At 37.6% G+C, this 25,093-nt stretch overlaps 1 protein-coding gene across 6 annotated transcripts in view; it reads right to left on the bottom strand.

Annotated features, from left to right (window-relative positions):
* CDH18 (cadherin 18) overlaps positions 1-25,093 on the bottom strand; it is an 822,825-nt gene that overhangs the window by 96,401 nt on the left and 701,331 nt on the right. For all 6 annotated transcript variants that reach the window (XM_054578303.1, XM_054578308.1, XM_054578309.1 and 3 more), the window contains one exon: positions 1,845-2,012. In XM_054578303.1, the coding sequence (XP_054434278.1) occupies positions 1,845-2,012 (168 nt within the window). The remainder of the gene's footprint in view (positions 1-1,844; positions 2,013-25,093) is intronic.

Raw genomic sequence — 25,093 nt, 5'->3', positions numbered from 1 at the left:
TGTATGCTTCAACAATAACACTGCTACTATGTTCATCACTATTATAATTTTTGTTGAATTATAAAATCAATTTTAATGAACTTGTAAATTTTAAAATTAGGTTTACAGACAGAGGGAAGGAGAGAAAAAGGGAGATGCTGTTTGTAACATGGAAGAACATTCATTGAGCCCCTTTTGTATTGAACTGGATATTTCACTTGATTAAGATATATATTATTAATATTCATCTTAAAAATAATGATGGTAGAATCTACTTGAAAATAAGGTAGACAAGTTAGTATTGTAAATTATAATCACTTTTGTAATCAGTTGAATTTAGGAATATACTCATCTTTTTAAAAATTTTTGAACTTGACTTTTCTCATCCTATTAAATAATAGCACTTGTGTAAAAGTGATATGCATGTATATGCATGTTGTATATACTAAATGATAAACAATACAAAAATACACTGCATTTTGTAAAATGGCTTAAAATTTAATCATATGTTATAGTTTAATGTAACATGAACCAAACTATGATTTATAATTTTCTTTCAGACACACTTTCTTCACTTGTCAAAGGCCAGTGAACATAACATAACCTTATCCTTAGGACCAATATTTTAAAGTGGTTTTGCATAACTGTGAACTTGACTTGCTTGTCTTTTAGCAAAGGGAGTTTGACAGAGTATTTAAATTTGACTCATTCACTCTCTCATAGCAGTCATTTTTCAAGGGCTGGGCACTGATCTGAACACTTAAGTTTACAGAGACAATCCAAGCATAATTCTTACTTGGAGGGATGCATAGTGATCCAGGAGATACGCTTCTATGGCAATAAATGTAACATGAAAGTATACGGAAGGTGCTATGTAACAGGAAATTAAGATTAACTCTGCTCATTCTGCAACAAAGCTCAACAAAAATTAGGAGTGTTTTTAAACAAAGAACTATGAGTGTGGAGAATTCTGAGTTCAATTAAGGACATGCAAATTGTGACTGTGTTTTAGGAACCGCCAGTATTACATGTGGCTGGGTCTGGGGATTACTCAGGCCAATATTGAAAGACAAAGCCGGAGAGGACATGCAGCACTGACTTGCAATGAGCCATTACTAACGTACCACATCATCTATTCCATTAGTTTTTAAACATGGAGTGTAGGAAGAACATAAGGGGCAGATCCCCTACAGGACTTTTATAATTAAAGATTATTCTGTAAAATGTTATCTATAGTTCTGCCCCTTTACAAATACACAAATATAATTATGTCTTCCCCATTCTGAAGATGTCATAAATATCCCTTCCAAGCTAGTTTATGTGCTCCATTCTCAAGGCCCATATTCTACTCCAAGGCCCTACCATGTTATATTAGTTGTACTCTGCTGTTGGATGGTGTGTGTGTGTGTTTATGCATATGTGAGTATGAAAAGCATTCATTCTTAATATGAAGGATTTTCTTTTTAAATTTCAGTCAAAAAGGTACATACACCATCATTTTGCATGAGAATGTTCATGTCAAAGCATATTTTTGAATACTTCTATGAATACCTTAGTGATCCATAAATACTTGAGCAAATGCGGGATCTCATTACCCAGTATAATGACATCATTTTAAATATTTAACTGCGACACTAAGTGAAATACATACCTTTAACATAGTGACAGTTATCTACCAGGATCAGGAGACAATAGATAGAACTATTTCTTTTATCATTTATATTATAGAAGGGAGACCATATAGCACAAAAACCAAATATTATCATATAGGATGAGAGTAACATGGCATTATGTATTTAAGTATTTCATTTTGCTTTCCGTAAATGCCTAGCAATACATTCAAATCAGGAGAAACATGTACATACTCTGAGGAAACCGTGGGGGGTTGTCGTTGACATCTGTCAGGGTGATGTTGACTGTTGTCGATCCTGAAAGCCCTCCAACTTGCCCAGCCATGTCTTTGGCTTGAATGACCACAGAGTAGTGTTCTCTGGCTTCTCTGTCCATGTTATGTAAGGCAGTTCTAATAACCCCTGTAACACATGTTTAAAAACCCATTATGAATTATACAATAAATGAGAACTAACATAGAGATATTTGTCCTCTTTTTCCTGTTTTAAGAAATGTAATTTTAAAGAAATACTTCTGGAAGAAAAGCTAAGCGTTTGAGACAGAGTGCCTTAACCATGTCACTAAACTGTCTAATTAGAACATTTAATACAAGCACATGTCACAAACCATTCTATTCATGGCAAACACCCATTTCCTCATCCCTTGGGTAGATAGCTCCCAGAAGGCACACTGCAGCATGGGCTTGTTCGTTCTGCTGGTGTGTTCAACATTCACAGCTTGAACTCCTCAATGGATGTGACCTGAGGTTAATTTTCCTCCTTACAGAACAATTTACATAGTTTCTTGACATGGTTGTCAAAGTTTGATGATGGAAATCATTGAGGAAGTGTGGACACTTGAAAAAAGGTTATAGGTAGGGGGCAGTTTAACAAATGAAGTCTGTCCAGAAAAAGTCCAGCCATAATTAATATAACTAGAACAGTTTGCATGACATTGATGTAACCTGGCAGCCAAGGCTGGAATGTACATGTATGAACAATGACGACTTCACTGCACTAGTTAGTGGTGGTGGCAGATGCCATTGAGTGAGCATGTGTACTGTGGCCATCACATTCAAAATGACTGAGCAAATAGAGCAAACAATCTGCATCAAATTTGCTGTTCAGCTTGAACGTTCATCAGTGAAAACTATTCAGATGATTCAAAAGGCCACAGCTATGGGCAACTTGTGATTGTCACCTTCATCGGGACAATGTGCCCACTCGTGCATCTATCTTCTGCAGAATTTTTAAGCAAAACATTAAATCACCCAGGTGACTCAGCCTCCCTACAGCCCAGATTTGGCACCTTGGGACTTTTGGCTTTTCCCAAAACTGAAATCACCTTTGAAAGGAAAGAGATTTTAGACCATTGATGATATTGGGAAAAAAAGACAGGGTAGCTGGTGGTAATTGGGAGAACCGTGTGAAGTCCCAAAGTACCTGCTTTAAAGGCGATGAGGCATCATTGTTCTATGTACAATGTTTCTTTATCTTGTATCTTCTTCAATAAATGTCTCTATTTTTAGTACATTGCTGGATACTTTATGGACAGACCTTCATAAAACAAGACTAAGGAACTCACTGTTTTTTTCAAAAAATAAAAATTATACCTATAACTAGATCTAAGTACATAAGCAAAATAAAGAAATGAACTTGATTATAAAAATCATTAAACATTACAGTGTAAACATTACATTCTTTATCTTATAAGGACAAAGGAGATATTTAATGGATTTTTTCATGAATTAATACTTGGATCCAATAAAGAAATAAAAATATTATATGTCCATTTGTAATTATGTATAAGTAAACACATGCATATAAATTAGGTAGCTTTGTTAAGAGACGCCTAAGTTTAAAAATGAAACATATTTCCCAGAAGATTAGGTTTACCGAAGAACTATTGACAAAGTCATAAAATTAAAAAAAAAAAAACACAAAAAACAGCAGTCCTCACGTATATGATCCATATTTAAATAAATATCTAAATATACACATATATGCATTATGTGGATGCAAACATATAATAGAAATACATTTGGTACTCCAAATATCAGTCAACATTTAACAACCCCCTTTTTAGTCATATTAAAAATAGCTGTAACATGCTACTTTGAGAAAGACACCAAAATGACTTCAATCAAACACACACTTGATCAGTTAACAGTGCAGTTCACAGCATGATGCCAGATTATAATAACTGCTAACTATAGAGTGTAACACATTTGCAGACAATATCTTGATATAATGAGAGAAAATTGGTTGTATATTCAAGTTAAAAATAGTCTTTTAAAAGTGGAATGGAATGGTCAATTGGTTGTTTTGAATATAGAACACTGAACTGCTAGGGTTTTTGTTTTTGTTTTTGTTTTTTTAACTGAATTGATTGCATGTGTAATGACTTTGAGAGGAGAGTCTCAAACACCAGGAAAAGAGATCCCATGATTTTTAAAATTTGTTAATATGTAATTGAGGAGCTCAGGGAAACTTTCCTGAAGCTAAATAGAAATGAAAATTATTCTTATCAAAAATTATAATATGATAATAAATGATTCATCTAATTCATGCATATAAAAATTAGCCTCCAGCATCTTTACTAAAAAGAACAATATTTTATCACATATAAAATTATATAAGAAATAATTGAACTTATGAGAAAGTGTAGGAGGTAAAATTTTATTAATATGTTTCATGAAGGAAATGTATACTTTCTAGTATTTGAAACAAAACAAAGACACCACTGTATAAAGAATGCATTATAAGTGGGATTTGCTTCTGATGGGAAGGAGTATGATATTATTGTCTAGGGTAATGCTTTACAGTGGAATAAGTAAAGTCATGTTCTGCAGAATATAAATATATAAGTAAAAATAAATCATTACAAAGCAAATGCTAGCTACCTACTTTATAAAAAATACAAGTTATTCATTTGAGAGAATCAGAACAGAAATTAACACAATCCCTTGTTTTATATTGTATGGGCTTCATGATTATGTTGCATTGACATTATCTCCCTTCTTTTATAATAGAGCTAATTCTGACACAAAATGGGAAGAAACAAGTCAGCCAAATTTGCATATGTAGGGAAAAGAGCATATCTAGAATTGACACAAGCTCCTCAGGTTGATTGTCTAAAGATCCATTTACACTCACAATTCTCTTGGGAGTGGCCTGGTTACGTGTGCTGGCTCTGACCTCTCATGAGGGCACAGAGGAAACTGTCATTGTTACAGTTGAAATTGTCATAACAACATGGTGCCAGTATACAACATTCCCCTTCCAAAATGTCACTCAGATCCTTGTAATCAGGGTGGCCTAGTGTTGGGAAACTCCCTGTCTGGTTTCAGGGACAGGAGCTTCGCTGACAGGAGAGAGGGCCCCAAGGCTGGAAATAATCAAGGAGGCCTTGGAAAAACAGGCCACTGAGGAGACAAAACCTGCCCCCAGGCAGGGGCGCAGCCCCTTCCCCCCTCACATCACCTTGCTTGACCCTGTGATGGTCGCTTGTTGATGATGGGTAAGTTCTCCCAAGAGGAGGGACGACCTAAGCCAGACATTGGCCAGTATTGTAATGGGGCACAGCCAGGGTCCCCCAAAAGGGTATTTGTGATGGGTTCCAGAGATCGGGGTGTCCAAGAAAAATATATTCTCCCCACCCCAGGGCGGGCCGCCATGGGGGATGGGAGCCTTGAGCAGGGCCATCGAGAGTCATTTTGCACGTCAATAACAGGTTAGCTTCATTCCTCATATGCAAAAAGGGTTATTTTGCATATCACCAAAGCTAATCAGGAAGGTTTAAAAGACAATACAGAATGTAACTGGGAGAGGGAGGAGAGACAGGGGCCTGCAGGAGAGACAAAGAGACTCAGACTCTGGGGAACGGTGGGAAGACCACATGGGAAGAAAAGACTCTTGCTAGTGGGCCATGAGAAGGTGCCACATGGTTTTGGATTAAGAGCTGGAGGTGGCTGCAATGCAGCTGATGGTGCTGAGAACCATGAGAGGCCTGCCTAGCCAAGTCCCGGACTTGTGTTCTTTTTCTTCTGAAGGACGGTACCCCTCACAGGCCTGGCTGGTCTAACTGGGCAAAGGAAGGGAAGGCAGGAAGGTGCATGTGCTGGTGATTGTTTTAAAGGGGTTTTGAGGTTTAAGGGTGACATTTAGCCATGAATCAAACCTGTATAACTTTTGAATAAATAACTCCTCTCCTTTTCACCAAACTGCTATTCGGAGCCATAATTCCAAGGACGGCGGGCAAAGGACCTACAACTGAGGGACTCTGGGGAAGGGGGTTGTCGTTGTTTTGGTAATAGCATCTGGGCACCACCCCCCGACCATGGGTCCATTTGTTTGGTAACAGTATGGGCAATGGGATGACTTGGGGGACACGGAGAAAGGGCAAAAAGGCCGGCGCCCCTTAGTTCAGCGTGGACATGGCCAGAGCCCTCATTCTATCTGTAAGAAGTCTCCTTATCTCTTGGTGGCTCAACCCCGACCGCCTGGCTCAGGCTTGAAACAATATTAAAGGCAGGTACAGCCTAAACTGGATCAGGTGGTTCCTGGGGACAATCAGGCCTAGCAGTAAGTTCCTCTAAGCATGCTCTGTTCTTCCCTCAAAAGCGATAATAACCAGCTCATACTGGGAAGATTTACATGATTCATAGACCCTGACCTGAGGCAGATCTCTTGTGTTCCTTCAATTGTTATCTATAATCTCTATATGTTTTCTGTAAACATAGCCTTTTGACATTGATTCATGAGCTTTGCTGTACACTCCTGTGCATAGGGTTCTCAATAAAAGCCTTTGGACCTATGGGCTCAGGGCCTTCTCTCCCCTAGAGGGAAGAGCCATGTCCCCTCTCCTGGCAAACAGAAAAATGCATGCGACGACTTGTGTGTATTCCCCCATCTGTGACAACCCCGGGACAGGCCCTGCGGGATTCAGAGCCTCGCTCCCTCCTCAGCTGGCTCTGGACAGTAACCCTCAGGTTCAGAAGCCCAGTGCTCCACCGCAGCAGTCCCCGCAATGCACTGCCCCCACAATAACCTAGAACACTGTCATACACAATATTTCTTTTCCCCTTTAAATAGACTATATTTAAAGCATAAGTCCACATCAAATTTGAGGAGAAAGTACAAAGAGTTTCCAGGTACCTCTTCCTGCCTATACCCATGTAGTTCCCCCCACTATCAACACCCTGCACCAGAATGGTTCATTTGTTATAACTAATACATCTATATTGACATGTCTTTTTCATCCAAAGTCCATAGTTTACTTTAGGGTTCACTTTTGGTATCACACATTCCATGACCTTGGACAAATGTATAAATGACATGCATCCAGCATTATAATATTACACAGTGTAGTTCAACTGCCCTAAAAATCTCTGCTCCATCTATTCATCCCTCCCTCATCTCAACCTCTGGAAACCACTAATCTTTTTTAGCATCTCCATAGTTTTGCGTTTTCTAGAATGTCATATAATTGAAATCATATAGCATGTAGCCTTTTTAGATTGGCTTCTTCACCTAGTAATAAACATTCATGGTTTGATAGCTTATTTCTTTATAGTGTTGATCAGTATTCCATTGTGTGGATGTAACACAATTTAAATATTCACCTACTGAACGACACTTTGGTTGCTTCTAAGCTTAGGAAATTATGAATAAATGGCTATAAATATTTGTTTGTAGGTTTTTGTGTGGATATAAATTTGTAACTTCATTCAATAAATATCAAAGAGGGTGATTTCTGGAACTAATGGTTAAAAGTATGTTTAGTTTTGTAAGAAACCTGTCTTCAAAAGTGGTATATGAAAACTGGACAGATATATGCAAAAAAAAAAAAAAATGAAACTGTACCACCCTTACACCATACACAAAAATAAAATCAAAATGGGTTAAATTCTTAAGTGTGAAGTCCTAAAACCATAAAACTCCTAGAATAAAATATATGAAGTAAACTATCTGACATCAGTATGACTAACATCTTTGTGGACATGTGCCCTTGAGCAAGGGAAGCAAAAGAAAAACTAAACAAATGGTACTAAATCAAACTCAAAAGCTAGTTTAGGGAAGGGAATCTTCAATAAAACAAAAAGGCAACCTACTGAGTAGGAGAATATATTCACAAATGATTTATCTAATATAAAATTGATGCTCAGTTTTAATTGGGTTGTTTTCTTATTGCAGTTTAAGAGTTCTTTTTATATTTTCGATAACCATCCATTATCAAATACCTATTTTCCAAATATTTTCTGCCAGGCTATGGCTTGTCTTCTTGTTCTCTTGACAGTGCCTTCCACAGTACAGAAGTTAAGTTCTTTTTGAAGTTCAATTTATAGGTCATGATTTTTGTATTTTATCTAAAAGTCATTGTTAAACTCATGGTCATAGAGACTATCTCCTATGTTAATCTCTAGGAATTTTATATTTTTGAATTTGATATTTGGGTCTGAAATCCATTTTAAGTTACCGTTTTAAAGGGCGTAATGTCTATGCAATGTTTTTGCATGTTACTGAACAAATGGACTCGTTGAGGGGGGATGCCCAGATGCTATTACTGAAACAACGACCCCTCCTTCCCCGGGGTCCCTCGGTTTTAGGTCCTTTGCCTGCCACCCTGGGAATTATGGCTCCAAATGGCAGAGTCTGTTGAATAGGAAAGGAACTATTTATTCAAAAGTTATACAGGTTTGATTAATGGCTAAAGGTCACTCTTAAATCTCAAAATCCCTTTAAAACACCCACCAACACACACAGCCCTGCCTTCCCCCCTTGCTGCATCACCGCCATCTCCAGCTCTTAATCCAAAACCATGTGGCACCTTCTCATGGTCCACTAGCAAGAGTCCTTTCTCCCCTTTCTTCCTGTATGGTCTTCAAGTTGTTTCCCAGATCCTGTGTCCCTTTGTCTCTCCCACAGGCCCATGTCTCTCCTCCTTCCTCTCCCAGTTACATTCTTCATTTTACATTCTTCATTAAGTCTTTCAAACCTTCCTTGATTAGCCTTGGTGATATGCAAAATAACCCTCTTTGCATATGAGGAATGAAGCTATCCTGTTATTGACATGCAAAATGACTCTCAATGGCCCTGCTCAATGCTCCCATCCCCCATGGCAGCCTGCCGTGGGGTGGGGAGAATATATTTTTCTTGGACACCTCAATCTCCGGACCCTATCACAAATACCCCCTGGGGGGGCCTGGCTGCACCCCGTTACAGTTGTTCATTTGTTTCATCACTATTTGTTGAAAGATTACTCACCTTCACTGTATAATGTTTCCATCTTTGTCAAATATTGGTTGACTATATGCACAGCAGTCTGTCTCTGGACTCTCTTTTTCTAGTCTTTCTTTTCTTATAAATCCATTATTCCCATCCATAAGGGCTCCACCCTAATGATCTAATCAAACCTAAAATACCTTCCAAAGGCTCCATCTCAAAATGCCATCATATTGGGAATTAGAGTTTCAACATAAAAATTTTGGTAAATGCAAATATTCTGTTCATTGTTGGTTTGAAAACTAACCCCTTGTACACACAGATTAAAGGAGACAGACCACTCCAAATTGGTATGTAGAAGTTTTAATAAACAAGCCTTTAACTTACATACACGGCTTGTCTTGGGTGGCCAAAGACCAATAGAGCTCCAAATGCACACTTCAGAATCTTAAGAGTTCATATAGAGACCTTACTGGGTTCAGTCACAAACATCATCTAACTACACGTTGCTCTTGCAGAGCTGTGTCCTTTGCAATAGCTTCCGCAATGGAAACTATGGCTATAAGTAATGTTCAAGGAGCAAGGGATGAGTGAGAAACCGCTGATTGTTGCGATCCAGTTCAAGGATGACTTGGTCTTGATGACCTTTAATGTCTATAACGACTACCACATGTGATTCCAGTGCAACATAGTCAAGGCCATATTTTTAAAAGCCACAATTAGAATGACAAAGTTCTACCAGTATGTATTTATACAATATTTTTACTTATTATCTTCATCATGTCATGCCAATAAATGCATACATGTATGGAAATATACACACAAAAATAATATGCAATGGTAATATGTATTTTCATATCTGTTGTGAAATCTAAACTCTTATCCAAGGCTAAACAATATTTACTCAGGTAAGAAATGAAGTTGTATTTGTTTGGGTTTTTCTGCCACAGTAACCCACGTAAAATGTACTGTAATCTAATTTAATTTTGTCTTCCAAAAAAACTTAGTAAGAACATACTACACACGATATTTTTGTTAAATGAACCTGTAAAGAAAACTTACAAAGCGGCTATATTAATTACCATAAATTATTTAATTGCTCATTTGTTTGAAAATAAAGAAAACTCTTCTATTTATAATACATGTTAGGTAATAGGTAACGGCATATCCTGAATGTTTGCAGGACATGCTTCACTAGCAATGTTTACTTCTAAATTGTTAAAGGGAATTGTTGCCTTTTATTCTCTTGTGATGCTGGTTTGTATCAACAGGATGTGATTACCTCTGTATTATTTTGTTTTGTTTCTTATTACTTTCCTGGTAAACGATTGTAGGTGCCCCTCTGCCTGCAAATTACCTATTGACTACTGCTTCCCAATCACCTTGATATGTAGGGGCTTGTAACTGGGAATTACCCTCTGCTGAATACAAGGTTATAACATTGAAAACTCCTCTGTGGTTATAAACATCGCTCGCTGAATCCAGCTCACAAATTTACCATATGTTTATGTTCCCTGAATGATGACATTCATATACAGCAATAGATTCTCCAAAATGTTTTCTTGCATTTTTACTCACTAAAAAGAATTTAAGATTTAAATGTACAAATTTGGTTCATTAGCTTTTGCCACAGAAGACTTCACAATGAAATCCCTAAAAGGCTAGAACAAATAAACAAGCATGCACATTCAAATTCCTACAGAAACCTCCAAGGTAGACATATGCATTTATAAGAGAGACTGGTAATTTGCTTCAATGTCTAAACTACACATGTGCACTTTGGCTTGAATGCTTGTTGTATTTCTTTATTTGCTTATTTGTTCATTCATTGAATGTCTAATATGTCATTATGCAATGGCTATTAAAATCTTCTGGATTTCCAGTGTTTCTTCAATGGGGTACAAAAGGCCAGTTAATAACAAAATCACGTGGAATGTCAATTATCACATAACTACAAGAATGTCACCTCACAAGACCTAGTGAATCAGAATCTGGGGCAGTGAGTCCAATCACCACTATTGTTGACAAGCCCTTTCCCTGAATCTCATGAATGGTTAAATTTGAAATAATCCCCCTAGAGTTGAGAATACATAATATGGTCTCAAAGTCCTCATGTGTCATTGGACTGCGTATTTAGTTAAAATAATATGAGGATCCAAGATGATGACAGAGAAGGTAGAAGCTATGCTAACCTCTTCCCAGAACAAAACTGAAATTACAACTAAATTTTTAGAAAGGTCATCCTATATGACAACTGAGAACTGACTGGAGAGAGGCCTTATAACCAAAGACTTACAGAAGAAACCACATTGAGACTGGTAGGCCGTGCGGAGGTGCAAGAGTGTTGACTAGACCCCCGTGGGTAGAGGCTGCAGTTCTTGAGGGATATCTCAGTTGTAGGGGGTGTTCCCCCTGAGAAGCATGAGGTCTGAACCCCAATCCGAGCTCCCCGGCCTAGAGCAGCAGAGCAGGGAGACTTATCCACAAAATATTTCTCTGTGAAAAGCAGTCGGGTTTCTGTCTACCAGGGAGAGATGGCTACAGTTGTAGATAACTTCCTGAAGGGCCAAAGTACAGGATTCATTTGAAGCCACATAACCTGGGCTCTGGTAGAGGGAGGGCACGGTAGACTGCAGCTGTGTGAGGAGAGTCTGGGGTTGCTGACCGGGGGGAGAAAGCTGAAGGGTCAGCTGCCAGGGCCCCTGTGTTGAGTCGTTACCTACACTGCAGATGCCATCCTTCTCAGGCAGAGCCGTCTCCTCCACGGGGCATCAATCTGGGGTGAAGAAATAGCTCCCCCTGCAGGAATCCTCTTCTCCATGGAGTGTAAGCCCTGCTGAGGAGCACAGCTGGAGGCTCTTTCAGTGACGAAGCCCAACAGACAGAGGTTTAGTAATGTTTATAAGCCCCACTAATCATTTCCTACAAGATGACACTTAACATTTTGACACTAGTAATTCATCTTTCCAGCTGACTGATTGTGGTAATTTAGGTATCTGGGAGATTCTTTATGTTAGCTATTCAATTTCTATTTGTTTTAACATTTAGTATATTATATGTTAGTCAGGTTGGGATATATATCCTGAATTTTCCCTACTGATTCTGTAAAGATCATGCATCTTCCACAATATCTTGTCTATACTGAAAGCAAAAGGATTTAGACATTGAATCCATATGTATCCATTGGCAACATAGTTCTTGAAATCTCTTTTTTCATTCATCACCAATTCAGTGTATGCTGAATATGTTTATGACATATGGCCAGAGCTTATGACATTAGAATATTATGATTCGAGTGTTTACTGATAGGGAAGTAGATATGCAAATCTGTAAAGTAATACAAAAAATATAATTTCTAAAATGGCAAATAAAACCCAGACTTCAGAGGCCATAATATGAAAATGGACAAGCCTGACCGAAGAGTACTTTATGAGAGAACGGCATGCTTGTAAGCTATGTAAGGACAGATGGGGAAGCAAGATGTTTATGGAAAGGTGACTTGACATAATCAAAGGCGTTCATCTGGGAAGTGCAGGACTGTATGGATAAGATTGGTATCATCGTAAAATGACTGTAAGAGAACAGTAGAGATCAGGTTCTTAGTGAGTATTAAAATATTCTTAATATTCCGGTTTTGTTCCTCAAGTTGTTATCAGCGGAAGTGGAGTTCTTTCAGTCTCACAAGGAAAGGGATTTCCTGAGATATGCACAGGAGGATGGGTCTCTGTAGCGAACGTAATGATGATGTAAAATTCAGGGGCTTCCTCTCCTGACTTTCCAATGCCCCATCTCCATCTGTCTTGCCATGGAAAAAGTCCAGTCTTGTCTTCAGCAAGGCCAGGATGAAGGCCACTGCCCAGAGTTTCTGCTGCATATGACAGTTCGGTCCAGTCCAGCGCCTGGCTAGCTTAGCATGCGTGTCTAGGTGCCGTCCATTGCTGTGCTGCGGTACCCAGGCTCCCTGCTGGAGGCCATGGACCATGCAGCTGCTAAGGCCACATGGCTATGAAAAGAGCATAAGTGAGTACATGGGGTGAGTGCAGGTTTCAAGCCAGAGAGAGACTGAGAGCAAGAGAGAGCCTCATTGTTCTAGGGGTTTTAGCCAGGAGATTGGGTTTGGGATGGACCAGGTGCTTTCTCAAAATGACCAATCAGCTTCCCAAGTTTTCATGGGGTTTGCATGGCTTTACACTCCTGATTATACTCACAGACCTTGATAGTTAAGCACTTCCCCAGAGACACTTCTCCTCCCAAATCTGGTACCAGAGGGGGAAGGGAGGAGTGTTAATCCCCCTGGCAGAGCAATGCTCTGATACCAGGGGTGTGAAAAGCTATAGCTTCTACGTGAAGCAAACAGCCTCTGCTCTCCTATTAGGCTCAATGTCTAATTTGTTCCCTTTTCCCCTCATTAATTAGCTGAATACCTACAGGAACAAAGTGACCGAAGGTTTTAATAGCTCTGTCACTGCTCTGTCGAAAGTCGAAAATGACTAAATGTCACTACTAGTCAGTTGTTATTATTGGCTGAGACTGAGCATGTCTATGGTTATCTCTATAGTTACATTAAGCATATCCCATACTCTTAAGTTCTAGTGGGTAATAGAATAAACTTCAAATTTGTATTTATATTTTTCTGTACAGCTTATTTTATTTAAAAGAAAAATACAGAATATATTATACGACACTGGCTTTCCAGAATCTGAAAATAAAACAAACAACTCAACATATTTAGTTTCAAACTATGTCTCATGGAATTACCAATAATAAATTCATAAAGGTAGACATTTTTATGCTTTAGTAGGAAGATTCAATGTTTTCTTCTTCACACTTTTCTCTTACTATGATTAAAATTGATAGTGAAGCATTTTATTTCCACTGAGGAGAAAAGCAAATGAATTCAAATATTTGAGTATGGACTGTGGCTTTAGGTATAAATCTCAGATATTTTTCCATATACTCTATGAGAGAGAAAAGTCAAAGTTTAATGACCCTTCCCAGATGAGAAATTTGCAAAGCCCAAAATGTAACCCAGAACTTCCTGATACCCAAATCCTAATGCCACAATGGCATTGGCTCAAGTCATAAAGCTGTTGAAACTTGTTAGGGCTGTCGGAGAACCCTGGGCTATTAAGCAGAGCGGGGGGGGGGGGAAGGGATTTAGACAAGAATATTGTAATTGTTAAAGTAAGAATTGCCTTTTTTCTAGATTTGGGGCATAAATCAGACAGATTCAAGAAGAATGTAGTTGTGTTGTTGTGTCATTAAAGATTCTCCTGAGAAGGTTTTATTCTATTTTTTTTCTCCTTCTGCAGTTTGTTTATCTTTATATCTGTTGCTAGTGTTTTAATGGAACCTATAATTTCAAAAGATTAGTTTTTCTAATTAATATACTTAATAACATATCAATAAAATCACAGAGCTTCCAGGGTATTTGTGAAGGCCAGATATTCTATGGAATTTCAATCTTTAATATAATCTCAGCAAATCTGTACTGAGACAGCATTCTATAGAGAAATAAAAACTATGAATTTGAAAAGAGGCTTATCTAGGAGTCAATTCCAACAGTGACGATGATGATCATAGACATACTCCCAGTTATTAAGTATTTATTAAGCATTATAAAGAATACTTTATTCTGATCATCACACTAAATCCTGGCATCAACTACCTATGAAAGTTATTCATTTTATCCCCCCTCTTTTATCAAGGAGGGATTGCATTCAACAGAAAGGCAAAGGAAAATTGTCCAAAGACAGATAGGTAGCATAGAGCCAGTATTCAGTCCATGCAATTAGAATTCAGAGTGTGTAGTCCCACTCACTACCTTCTGAGTTTCTGATTCTTAGTGAGAAAATTGAGGAACATACTGCAGCTGATCCTGAAATGGATTTTGAAAGGATGTCTGCATGTTGGCAATGTGGTTTCAGAAGTGACCTCTGATTTTCTTGATCAGGTTGGACTCCAGTAGCACTGGAATCAAAGTGCTGATTATAAACAGTAAGATGTCGGAAAGATGTCAGATAGCCTTGAGTAAGTAACTAACAGATTCTAAAAACTGAGGATTCAATCTTTTTGACAACAGAAGAAAAAGTGAGAAACATAGAAACTACATCTTCATTTTGCTGCAAGTGGCCATTTACTGTTTATGGCCTGCTGTTTTTCAGGGAATTGAATACCTATACCATTAATCTGGGCTGGCCTAAGACTGCTTTGACCTGAACAGTACAGTGGAAGTGACATTATGGTAAATTCTGCTCTGGATTTAAGAGACCTGGAAGATTCAACCTTAATCTACACAAGCACTGAGCTTCCATGTAAGTAGTTAAGTTACCCTGTTCTCTTGAGACAACGTAGGGAGGCCCTGGGAAGTTAAAGGCAAGGGATCTGAGTCCAGTCCCCCAGCTTTTTCCACTGAGGCACCAGGTATATGAGTGGACTCATCTTTGAACCCCCACACCAGTCCAAGTGACAACTGAAAGCTAGCAAGTAAGCAAGTCAATGCCACATGAATCAAGAAATTGCTTTAACATTAAAACACAAACATGAAAAATGTATCATATAAGTATATTGTACTTTGTTTTATTATTGGCATATTTTCCATTATACTGTTTCTTTATTTACTACCACTTATTTTTTCTCTTTATTTTTTGTACATGATGGTTATGCATTTTAAAAGGTTAAATGCTTTATATAGGTTTTTAAACCACAGTTATTGTTTAAGAAAGAACATTTAATATGACTATATAAAAACATACGGAACATTTGTTTTTGAGATAACTAAATTTAAAGCCTTATAATTAAAATAGTAAAACATTATGAAAATATACATATAACAACGACTGTCTAATTCCATTAGTAATGGTATAGTTGCCAACATAAACCCATAAGTAATAGAAAATTGACAACCTATAATACCAGTTTACTTTTTGTGTCATCTACTTTATTTTAAAAGAGAGTGTTATTTTCCTTTTACAGTACAATTTTATTTTATAATATATTATATTATACTCTAATAACCCAAGTAACATTACCATTTTTAATAAACTATCACATTATACCACATATATCTGTATACATAGAAATTTATGTGTGCATATATGATATATGCATGTTATACATGTCACATGTAATATACACAACACTGAAGCAAACTCATATATCTAATCCCTAAAATTATTTTTATGATTTCAAGGATATGCATATTCATATGCATATATTGTATTTCCTTTGACACATAATTTAACATTGAATCCTTAAGGAACTTGTTGAGAATTAAAATGACTATTTTTTTAAAAATTTTATTTATTCATTTTTAGAGAGAGGGGAAGGGAGGGAGTAAGAGAGGGAGAGAAACAGCAATGTGTGGTGGCTTCTTGTGTGCCCCTCACTGGGGACCTGGCTTGCAACCCAGGCACGTGTCCTGACTCAGAATCAAATCAGCGACCCTTTGGTTCACAGGCCAGCATTCAATCCACTGAACCACACCAGGCAGGGTTAAAATGACTATTAAGATTTTGGTAATAAGAATTAGAATCTAGCCAGAGTAGTTGTAGTATACTCATGGTACAACATAAGAAAATTGCAAATAAATTGAAACATGTAGTAGAGTAATCCCTAGGCTTTTCAAGAATGCTAATGCATTCTTACTGTCTTTGATCTGTTAAATATAAGACTAATGTGAAAACAACAAAATTAATCATGTAATCATGACACTACCTTTATTTTCCTGGAAACTTTAAAAATGATATGATATATACATATTTAACAGTTTTGGTGGGAAATATTATACTGATTATATAACTTTGACCAAAAACTAATTTTACATGTCTGATTTCCATTAACTCATGAAGCCATTAGTAATTAACATTTAAAAAGTGCCCATTATGACTCCAGTGTCACTGAGAAGCAATTGATGAAATATGTTAACAAGAAAACAAATTATGAATATCACTTACAAGAACAAATGTAGGTCACAGAAAGTAACAAACTTTAAGTGGTCAAAGAAAAAAAGTTGTATAGAAAAGTCTCATATATGAGAAAGAGGTTTTTTCATGTGTTAAAACCTATCTACCCACACTCTTGAATGATTAAGTGAGAAATAATCATACGTTGGGTACATTCTTAGCATCTGCTGGGTGTAAGCAATGTAGTAGATTATTTAAGTATCCGATACCCTACTTATCTAGCAGCTAAATGGTAATAGCAGAATGTACAATATAGAAGGGTACTGCGTTCTGATTTAAAAGCTAGTCACAAAACATGTAAGGGCTAACTGAGTTATGTAAATGTAAACGCTATTGTTTTACTGTGTGATATAATGAAATAGAATCCATTATTAATTAATAACATGAGGCATTAAAGTTAAGTCTGTCAGTATATGAACAGTTTTAGTCTTTTGACAAAGAGTGAACTGAAAGTATTTAACCCTTAAAAAATGAGTATGGAAAAACAGTGCTTAAATGAGTTGTAGAGCAGAGATTTTAATCAGTATAGGGATATTTTTATAGAAAATGATTTCTAGGAAACTAACAATTAGTTAATGAGCAAGCATCAAGTACTAGTTTTCAGTTTTTCTACTACCAGTCTATACAATTTTACCTTCTTTTCCTAATATTTGAATTTCTGAATGATATGTTGCTAATGGGTTAAATCGTAACCACTGAAAAGGGAGGAAGGATTGGAACCTTATATGTTATTTTGTTGATTACTTATAATATGGAATAATTTAACATGTTGCTCAGGAAAGAAGTTTGTGTTAACAAAGGATTTATCAAGAATCAACTTCAAAGCGGAAAAATAATTTTTAAAAATTATCTTGTATATGTTGAGTAGCGATGTTAACCACCAAATAGAAAATAGAAAATGACAGCGAAAGGTTAGCTTTGACTTTGTTTCTCCAGTGATCATAATATTAGATCTTAAACATACAGATTAGTAAAAGCTAACTGACACAGGAATTCTTATATTTCCTCCTACCTGTATTGTAACTAATGCATATACCTCTTTAATCTTTGCATAACACACATTATAATATGAGAATCCCTGATAAGAGTTATCTATACATGATATGGTGGAGATTTAGGTACAGAGTATCTATTAGGGATCAAGAATGAAGAGTGGAACCTATGAATGGATTGAGAAAGACAATAGTCTGGGATGCCGATCTAACAAAATTTATGTTAATGTAACAGGCCTATATTGCCTGAGAGTTCGGGCTTGGGCTGAAACAGCCAGTACTTTATACATTTCATCTCATTCAGTTACTGGATGAGGATTATCCCCGAAATGATGTAACTTCAGCAAAGTGTCTATCAGTGCCTGAGATACATCTTAAAGGCGCTGACAGCTGGGTGTGGGGTGCTGAACACATTTCCTGTGCTGGGTGGCAAACCCTTCCTCAAAGAGGGGTCAGGGCCATGCATGTGTACCTAACATGCAGCAATCCTACTTTCTTTCCCCTAATTTGCAGGCCAAGCCCCTCCAGCCTTGATTGGAGCTGTATACTACCCTGAAGATGCTCACAAGATCTTAATTTCAGGAGCTCTCTTGCCAAATCCATTGGATAATGTCTGCAATCAGCTCACCATCAGCAAACTGGACACAGTGAACTATTCCTACCCTTCACAAAGACTTTTTTTTTGTCTCTTTCAATTTTACTCTCTTATGTTTTGTATTGATATCACAGCAATTAGTACAATTGTTATTGTACTAATTTACTCACTAAGTATGACTGTTGTTTGTCTTTTCCTATTAGAATGAAAATACCACAAGATCAAAAAATTGTTTTCAGTGCCCTCATTGATGAAAACAATCCCCAACACATAGTTATCCCCAATGAATGTTTACTGAATGAATGGAGTGCTATAAAACCCCACAGAAATGCATCACGGCATTGTTTTGGGTTAAAAATAAAACTATAATGGACATAAAAAAGTGAAGTTACTACATTTAATTTATTTCCTTCTGATATTAATTGTATTAGCTTTCTAGGGTTGCTGTAAGACATACTACATACTGGGCGGTTCTTAAAAAAAATATTGTGTCAGAGATCTGGAAGCTAAGGGACTGAAATCACGGCATTGGCAGTTTCTGTTCCTTCTGAGGGCTAGGGGGAATGGATTTGTTTCAGGCCTCACTCTTTGGCTTGTAGATGGCCATTTTTATGCTCAAAAAGCATTCTTCCCATATCTTAAAATCATCTTCCCTCTGTGAGCATCTCCTTGTTCAAATTTCCCCTTTTTATAAGGACACTAGTCATTTTGTATAATACTATGGCCCACTACCCTATGAACTCACTTTATCTTGGTGACCTCTGTAAAGACCATAACTTCAAATAAGGTCACATTGGGAGGAACTGGGAGCAAGGAATTCAATAAATGAATTGGTGGGCAGAAGGGAAGAAGCAATTCAGAATATGGCACTAAGTAAAAACTAAATCACATCCAGAAAAAAAAGAAATAATATTGATTGTGTAAACCTGTTCTTTGTGTCTATATTGGTAAATTTTTTAAAGTAAAATCATGAGTAATTTGATCAAAAGTGACTGGTAAAGACACCCTAAGGAAAAACAATCACAAGTAGAGAAAAATATATGAAAGAACATAATTTCAAGTAAAGATGAAAATAAAGATCTTTGTGTGGATGGCTTGAGGGACCTAATGGAATAGATTATACAAGTTTATGATCATGAAGAGTGGCTGTGAATGATTTATGCTGTGAGTTTGTAGAGAGTTATTCATTTCTTCCACTAGTAGTTGTGGAGTGCCCAAGTACTCTTTTAGGGACTAGAGTTCAAGCATTATTTTAGGGACAGACAAAAGCTGCCTCCATAAAGCTTACATTTTAGAGAAGGCTGATTATGGTAAAAATAAGCAAGATAATTATCTACATTATATATAGCAGGTTAGGTAGTATTAATTGCTGGGGGTGGAATGAAGCATTTGGTTTGGGTTTATAGTTTAAACTAAGAATGCAATAGTGGTGTGCTGGAGTTAGGTAGTAACTTCAGTGTGTAAAACTCACAAAATTTGATTGTTAAAATTTAAAAAATCTGGAAAACTGGTTTATAAATATGGCCATTTCTTTTTTTTATGTATTTATTTTTAAAGGGAAAAGAAGGCGAAAGAGAGAGAGAAAAACATCAATGTATGGTTGCCTCTCGCACACTCCCCACTGGGGACCTGGCCCCACAACCTTGGCATCCCAGACTTGTGCCCTGACTGGGAATTGGACCGGTGACCTTTTGGTTCACAGGCCGGTGCTCAGTCCACTAAGCCACACCAGCCAAGGCCAAATATGGTCATTTCTAAAAATTTTATGATAAAATTGTACCGTTCAACATCATATTTTGAAAGACAATAAATACTGAAAACCCATCATTTTCTAACATATTTTACTATTATTTATGTTCTTAATGTTATTTATGTCTATTTTATCTCCATGGTAGAAATGTTATAGAATGACATGTTATTGCTCATTCTTCGCAAGTCTACATTAGGTGGTATCCTCTTGGTCAATTGAAAACCATTGGTATTGGGGTATTTTTACCATGGAAATCAGCAAGTGATGGGAAATCAAGGTTTATTTTACTAATTTTGTGATTTTCTAGATTTTAAAAAGTAAAGGAAAAAGAATAAATAAAGCATATTTAACATAAATTAGCTATTACATTGAGAATAACATGAAAAATTGAATAATACTCTTTCAGCTAATAAAAACTTGTTCAAAATAGAAAGACCATGAAAAAATGAAATTTGTATACAAGGTCTGGCCGGAAAAAGTCCAACCATTGTTAATATAATGAGAACAGTTTGTACTACATCACTATAACCTGGAAGCCAAAGAGTGGACTGGAATGCACATGAGTGAACAATGATGACTTCACTGTACTAGTCAGTGGGGGCAGTGGATGCCATTGAGTGAGCATGGGTACTGTGTGGCCATCACATCCAAAATGACTGAGCAAATAGAGCAACAGATCTGCATCAGATATTGAGTTAGCTTGAAAAATCCATGAGAACTATTTGGATGATTCAGAAGGCTGCAGCTATGGGCAACTGGTGATTAGCAGCTTCCTCGCAACAACACGCCTGTTCATGCATCACGTCTTGTGCAGAGTTTTTTGGTGAAACATCAAATCATCCAGGTAACTCAGTCCCCCTACAGACCAGATTCACCCTGAAAAACTTCTAGATTTTCCCAAAACTAAAACCACCTTTGAACAGGAAGAGGTTTGAGGCCATCAGTGAGATTCAGGAAAATATAACGGGGCAGCTGATACCGATTGGGAGAACTGTGTGAGGTCCCAAGGTGCCTACTTTAAAGAGGACTGAGGCATCATTGTCCTATGTACAATGTTTCTTGTATCTGGTATCTTCTTTAATAAATGTCTCCATTTTTCATATTACATAGCTGGATACTTTCTGGACAGACCTCGTAAATCCTTTTATCTAGATGTTAATATAAACAAAAATATCAACAAACACCCAAGCCAAGAACTAAACTTATTTGTCAATTACTCCAGCAACTTTTTTGCTGATTCAGATAGTAATCAAGCATTTATTTGCAGTCAGGTTTTGTCAATATTTATTGTATTTTAACAATAGGTTGCATATGGATGCAAGTTTGGCAAAACTCAATTAAAGCATTGTGTAAGAATCAGTAAGCTATGTGTACTTTGCAATAAAGAGTAATGTGTGTTTTATAATTGTTTATAAATTTGGTGTTGCATATCTTTTATATAAGTAAAATTTATAATATACATATATACAAGGGTAGACAAAAGTAGGTTTATTGTTTTTTATAACAAATAATACAATAGTTAATAAATAATAACACAAGAATAAAGTGTGTTTCACATACTTAAAATTGTAAACCTACTTTTGCCCCTCCTATACTTACACAGAAACATGTGTATTTCTGGTTGTTAAATATTTTTGGACATGACACTGACTGCTAAGGATAAATAGACTTGAAAGAGGTGAGAGAAAAGTATTCCAAAAAAAAAAATAAGAGTGGTAAGTGCAAATGTTTTAATGTGAATGCTTTGTACCTTGAGAAAAAAATTTGAGGTTAGTATCTCTAAAAGTAAAAAGAACAAGAAAAGAAGATCAGGATAGAATGACATGTTGGGCTCGATTATATACAGGCATTGTATACAGGTAAATCATTGTAATGCTTTTGACTTTAACCATAAAGTAGGTGGAAAGCTATTGCTAGGTTTTTGAACAAAGGAGTTACATGACTTGATACATTTTAAAGTGATTGCTTTAGCTGCTATGTTGGGAACAGCCTGTGTGGGACAAGGGAAGAATTAAGGAGGTAACTTAAGAGCTGATTACAATAAAGTTAACTAGAATAGAAATAAGCAGAAATGGTCAGGCATTGGGTATGTCTTGAAGGTAGTACTTGCTGATGGAATTGATGTGCAGTCTGAGGGAAAAACAGAAATAGAGTATAGTCCAAAGATTTTGGGTTGAGATATAGAAAGCTATGAGACCTGTGTGTGGGGAAGTGGTTGGAGTCGAGGAATTTGATTTGGGACATGTTCTGTGATATGTGCCCTCGATTTCCAGGGAGAAATGTTCAGTTTGCATACAGGGTTTTTGGTTTTTAGAGGAGTAGTTCAGAGTAGCGTTATAAATGTGGTCAGCATTCAGGCAATATTTAAAACCACTAAGCCTGATGATATCAGCAAAGGAATGAGTTTATAGAAAAGGCTCAAACACTGAAAACTGCCGTATGTTAACAAATTTGGGAGAGAAGGTGGAAGCAACACATAATGAGTGATTGCTAAGAAAGGAAGAAAACCAAGTGAGTGTGGCATCCTGGGAAAGAATTTTATGGAAGAGAAGCTGAGTCAGTGTGACAAACTCTGGTGCTAAATCAAGTATGGTGTCACCTGAAAAATATACAAAATGAATTGGCTTCAGTGATATAATGGGAAATGTGGCAGACACATATACACTTAACGGAAGATATGAAACAAAGAAAAAGGTATGTGAGGCCTTCGGCATGCCTTTTTAAGGACAGGAGGTCTGACTGGAAGTGGGATGTGAGGGAAAACGGGTGATTCAAGTGGCATTCAGGCATTTGGCTTAAGGGCTTGGGTCAAATGGAATCCCTTTATAATATTAGACATGTAAGATATACCTCAGTAAAGAGAGTGTTAATTCATTGGTCTCTTGACTTTTATGTGCTTAAGAGCTATCTATGGGAAATAGAATGATGGGTGGTTGGACACATGGTGTTCAGTAGAAAGGTCTGAGTTGGAGAGTTAGGATAGTGCTAGTTTTAAAAAGATGGATGGATATAAACTTATTCTTGCCCAATATCCTGCAGAAAGTGTCATTGACTACAACTAATTGCTTTCTATCAAGTCTCCATTCCTCACATTTTATACTAAAACTAGCAATCTGAAGTAAACATTTTTAATTTTAAAAAGGAAAAGTGAGACTTCAGGTCAAGATAGTGGTGTAGGTAAATACGGTACTTGCATCCTCCCACAACAATGTTGAAATTACAACTAAACTACAGAACACCCACCTTTCAGAAATCCCTGACATTTAGCTGAATAGAACTCCTACAACTAGGGATTTGATGAAGAAGCCACATCAAGAGAGTAGGGAGGGCGGCACTGGCTGGTACCACACATACGTGTGGCGGCTAAAAATTGGAGGGGATATCTCCCCTGGAGGTCCCCCCTGGGGAGCAAGGGTTCCCAGCCCCAAAGTTAGGAAGAGAAATTCCCAGAGCTTCAGGCTGAAAAAACAGCTGCAACTGAAGCTGAGTGAGACAGGCCCCTGGGATCCCAGGCAGTTCCTCTGAAAGGGCCCACGCATGAACTTACTTTGACTCACTGAGCTCTAGTGCTGGGATAGCAGCTCACAAGGCCAGAAAACATAAGGAGAGAAAGTGAAGTGTCTGGCATCAGTGAGCAAGTTGGGGTGGGGAGAGGACAGCTTTCTACCAGACAATAGTGTTGGCAGAGGCCATTGTTCCTTTCATGAGCCCTCCTCCCACAAGCCAGCAGGCAGGTGCCTTTTCTAAGTCTCTATGGCCTGGATATCAGTTTGCTCCGCCCTAGTGATTCCCTGAGATCCTGCTGCACCAAACTTGCAGGCCCACTGAAGCTGTTTCCAGCACCATTTTTATAGTAATGGTCTGTCTTGGCTTACGTTTCAGACTTTCCTAAAGTCTCTCAAAAAGCAGCATCTGGCCTCATTTTGTCCCATACCTCCCACTAAGTGGTCCCTGGCCTGGCACCAGCAGCAGCTGGCCGTGATTCACAGATTTGCCTCTCCTGGGCACCTCCAAGCCTAGCACAAGTAGAAGTCAGTTGCACATCATTTTTTACCTCAAACAAGGTGGCCCTGGACAGAATAAATGCAGCACCTGACCTTGGACTATACCTCCTTAGAGGCCCCAGAGCCACCACACTGGTGGATAGCTTCAGACCACATTGAAACACTACCCAACCACCTCCACAGTGACACACTCAAGGGGCACTACAGCCCTGCTGAAGTAAGTTCTTGTCTGTGGGGTGGACCCCTGCACAGTTCATCCTCCACGGTGGTTGGTGGTAGGTATTCACAGCCAGTCTTTGGAAGGGATTGGGGGGTAAATCGCTCCCACTGATGTGCCAATAACAATCAAGGGTCACTACTACAGGAGGGTGCACACAGCCCATATGTGGTGGGGAGGGCAACTGCAGTGCCCAGCTTGGATGACAGGCGAGACTGTGCCACTGGACCCTGCAGGACACCTACTACATTAGGCCACACGGCCATGCCTAGGGGACATAAAAGCTCTACCAAATACATAGGAATAAACACAGAGAGGCTGGCAAAATGAGGAGTAAAATAAACAAGTCCCAAATGAAAGAACAGAACAAGACTTTAAAAAAAGAACTAAATGAGAGACAAGCAACATACTATATTCAGAGTTCAAAACACTATTTATAAGGATGCTCAATGAACTTAGGGGAAAAGTAGTTGAATTTAGAGAGAACTTTAGCAGGATAAAAAAGGACATGGGAACCATTAAAAAGAACCAGTCAAAAATGAAAAATACATTAACTGAAATGAACAATTTATAAGGAATCAATACATAAAACCAAGAATCAAATCAGTGATTTGTCATATAAAGAAGCAAAAAAACACCTAACCAGAATAGGCACAAAAAAAACCCCAACAAAATCCAAAATTTCAGGTTAGTGTAAGAACCTTTGGGACATCTTCAAGCATCTCAGCATTCTCATCATGGGGTGCCAGAAGGTAAAG

This window comes from Pteronotus mesoamericanus, unplaced genomic scaffold (genome assembly GCF_021234165.1).
Source record: "Pteronotus mesoamericanus isolate MK-2021 breed Mesoamerican mustached bat unplaced genomic scaffold, CSHL_Meso_final contig_50, whole genome shotgun sequence".
Taxonomy (NCBI): Eukaryota; Metazoa; Chordata; class Mammalia; order Chiroptera; family Mormoopidae; genus Pteronotus; species Pteronotus mesoamericanus.
This window is presented reverse-complemented; position numbering and strand designations above follow the sequence as displayed.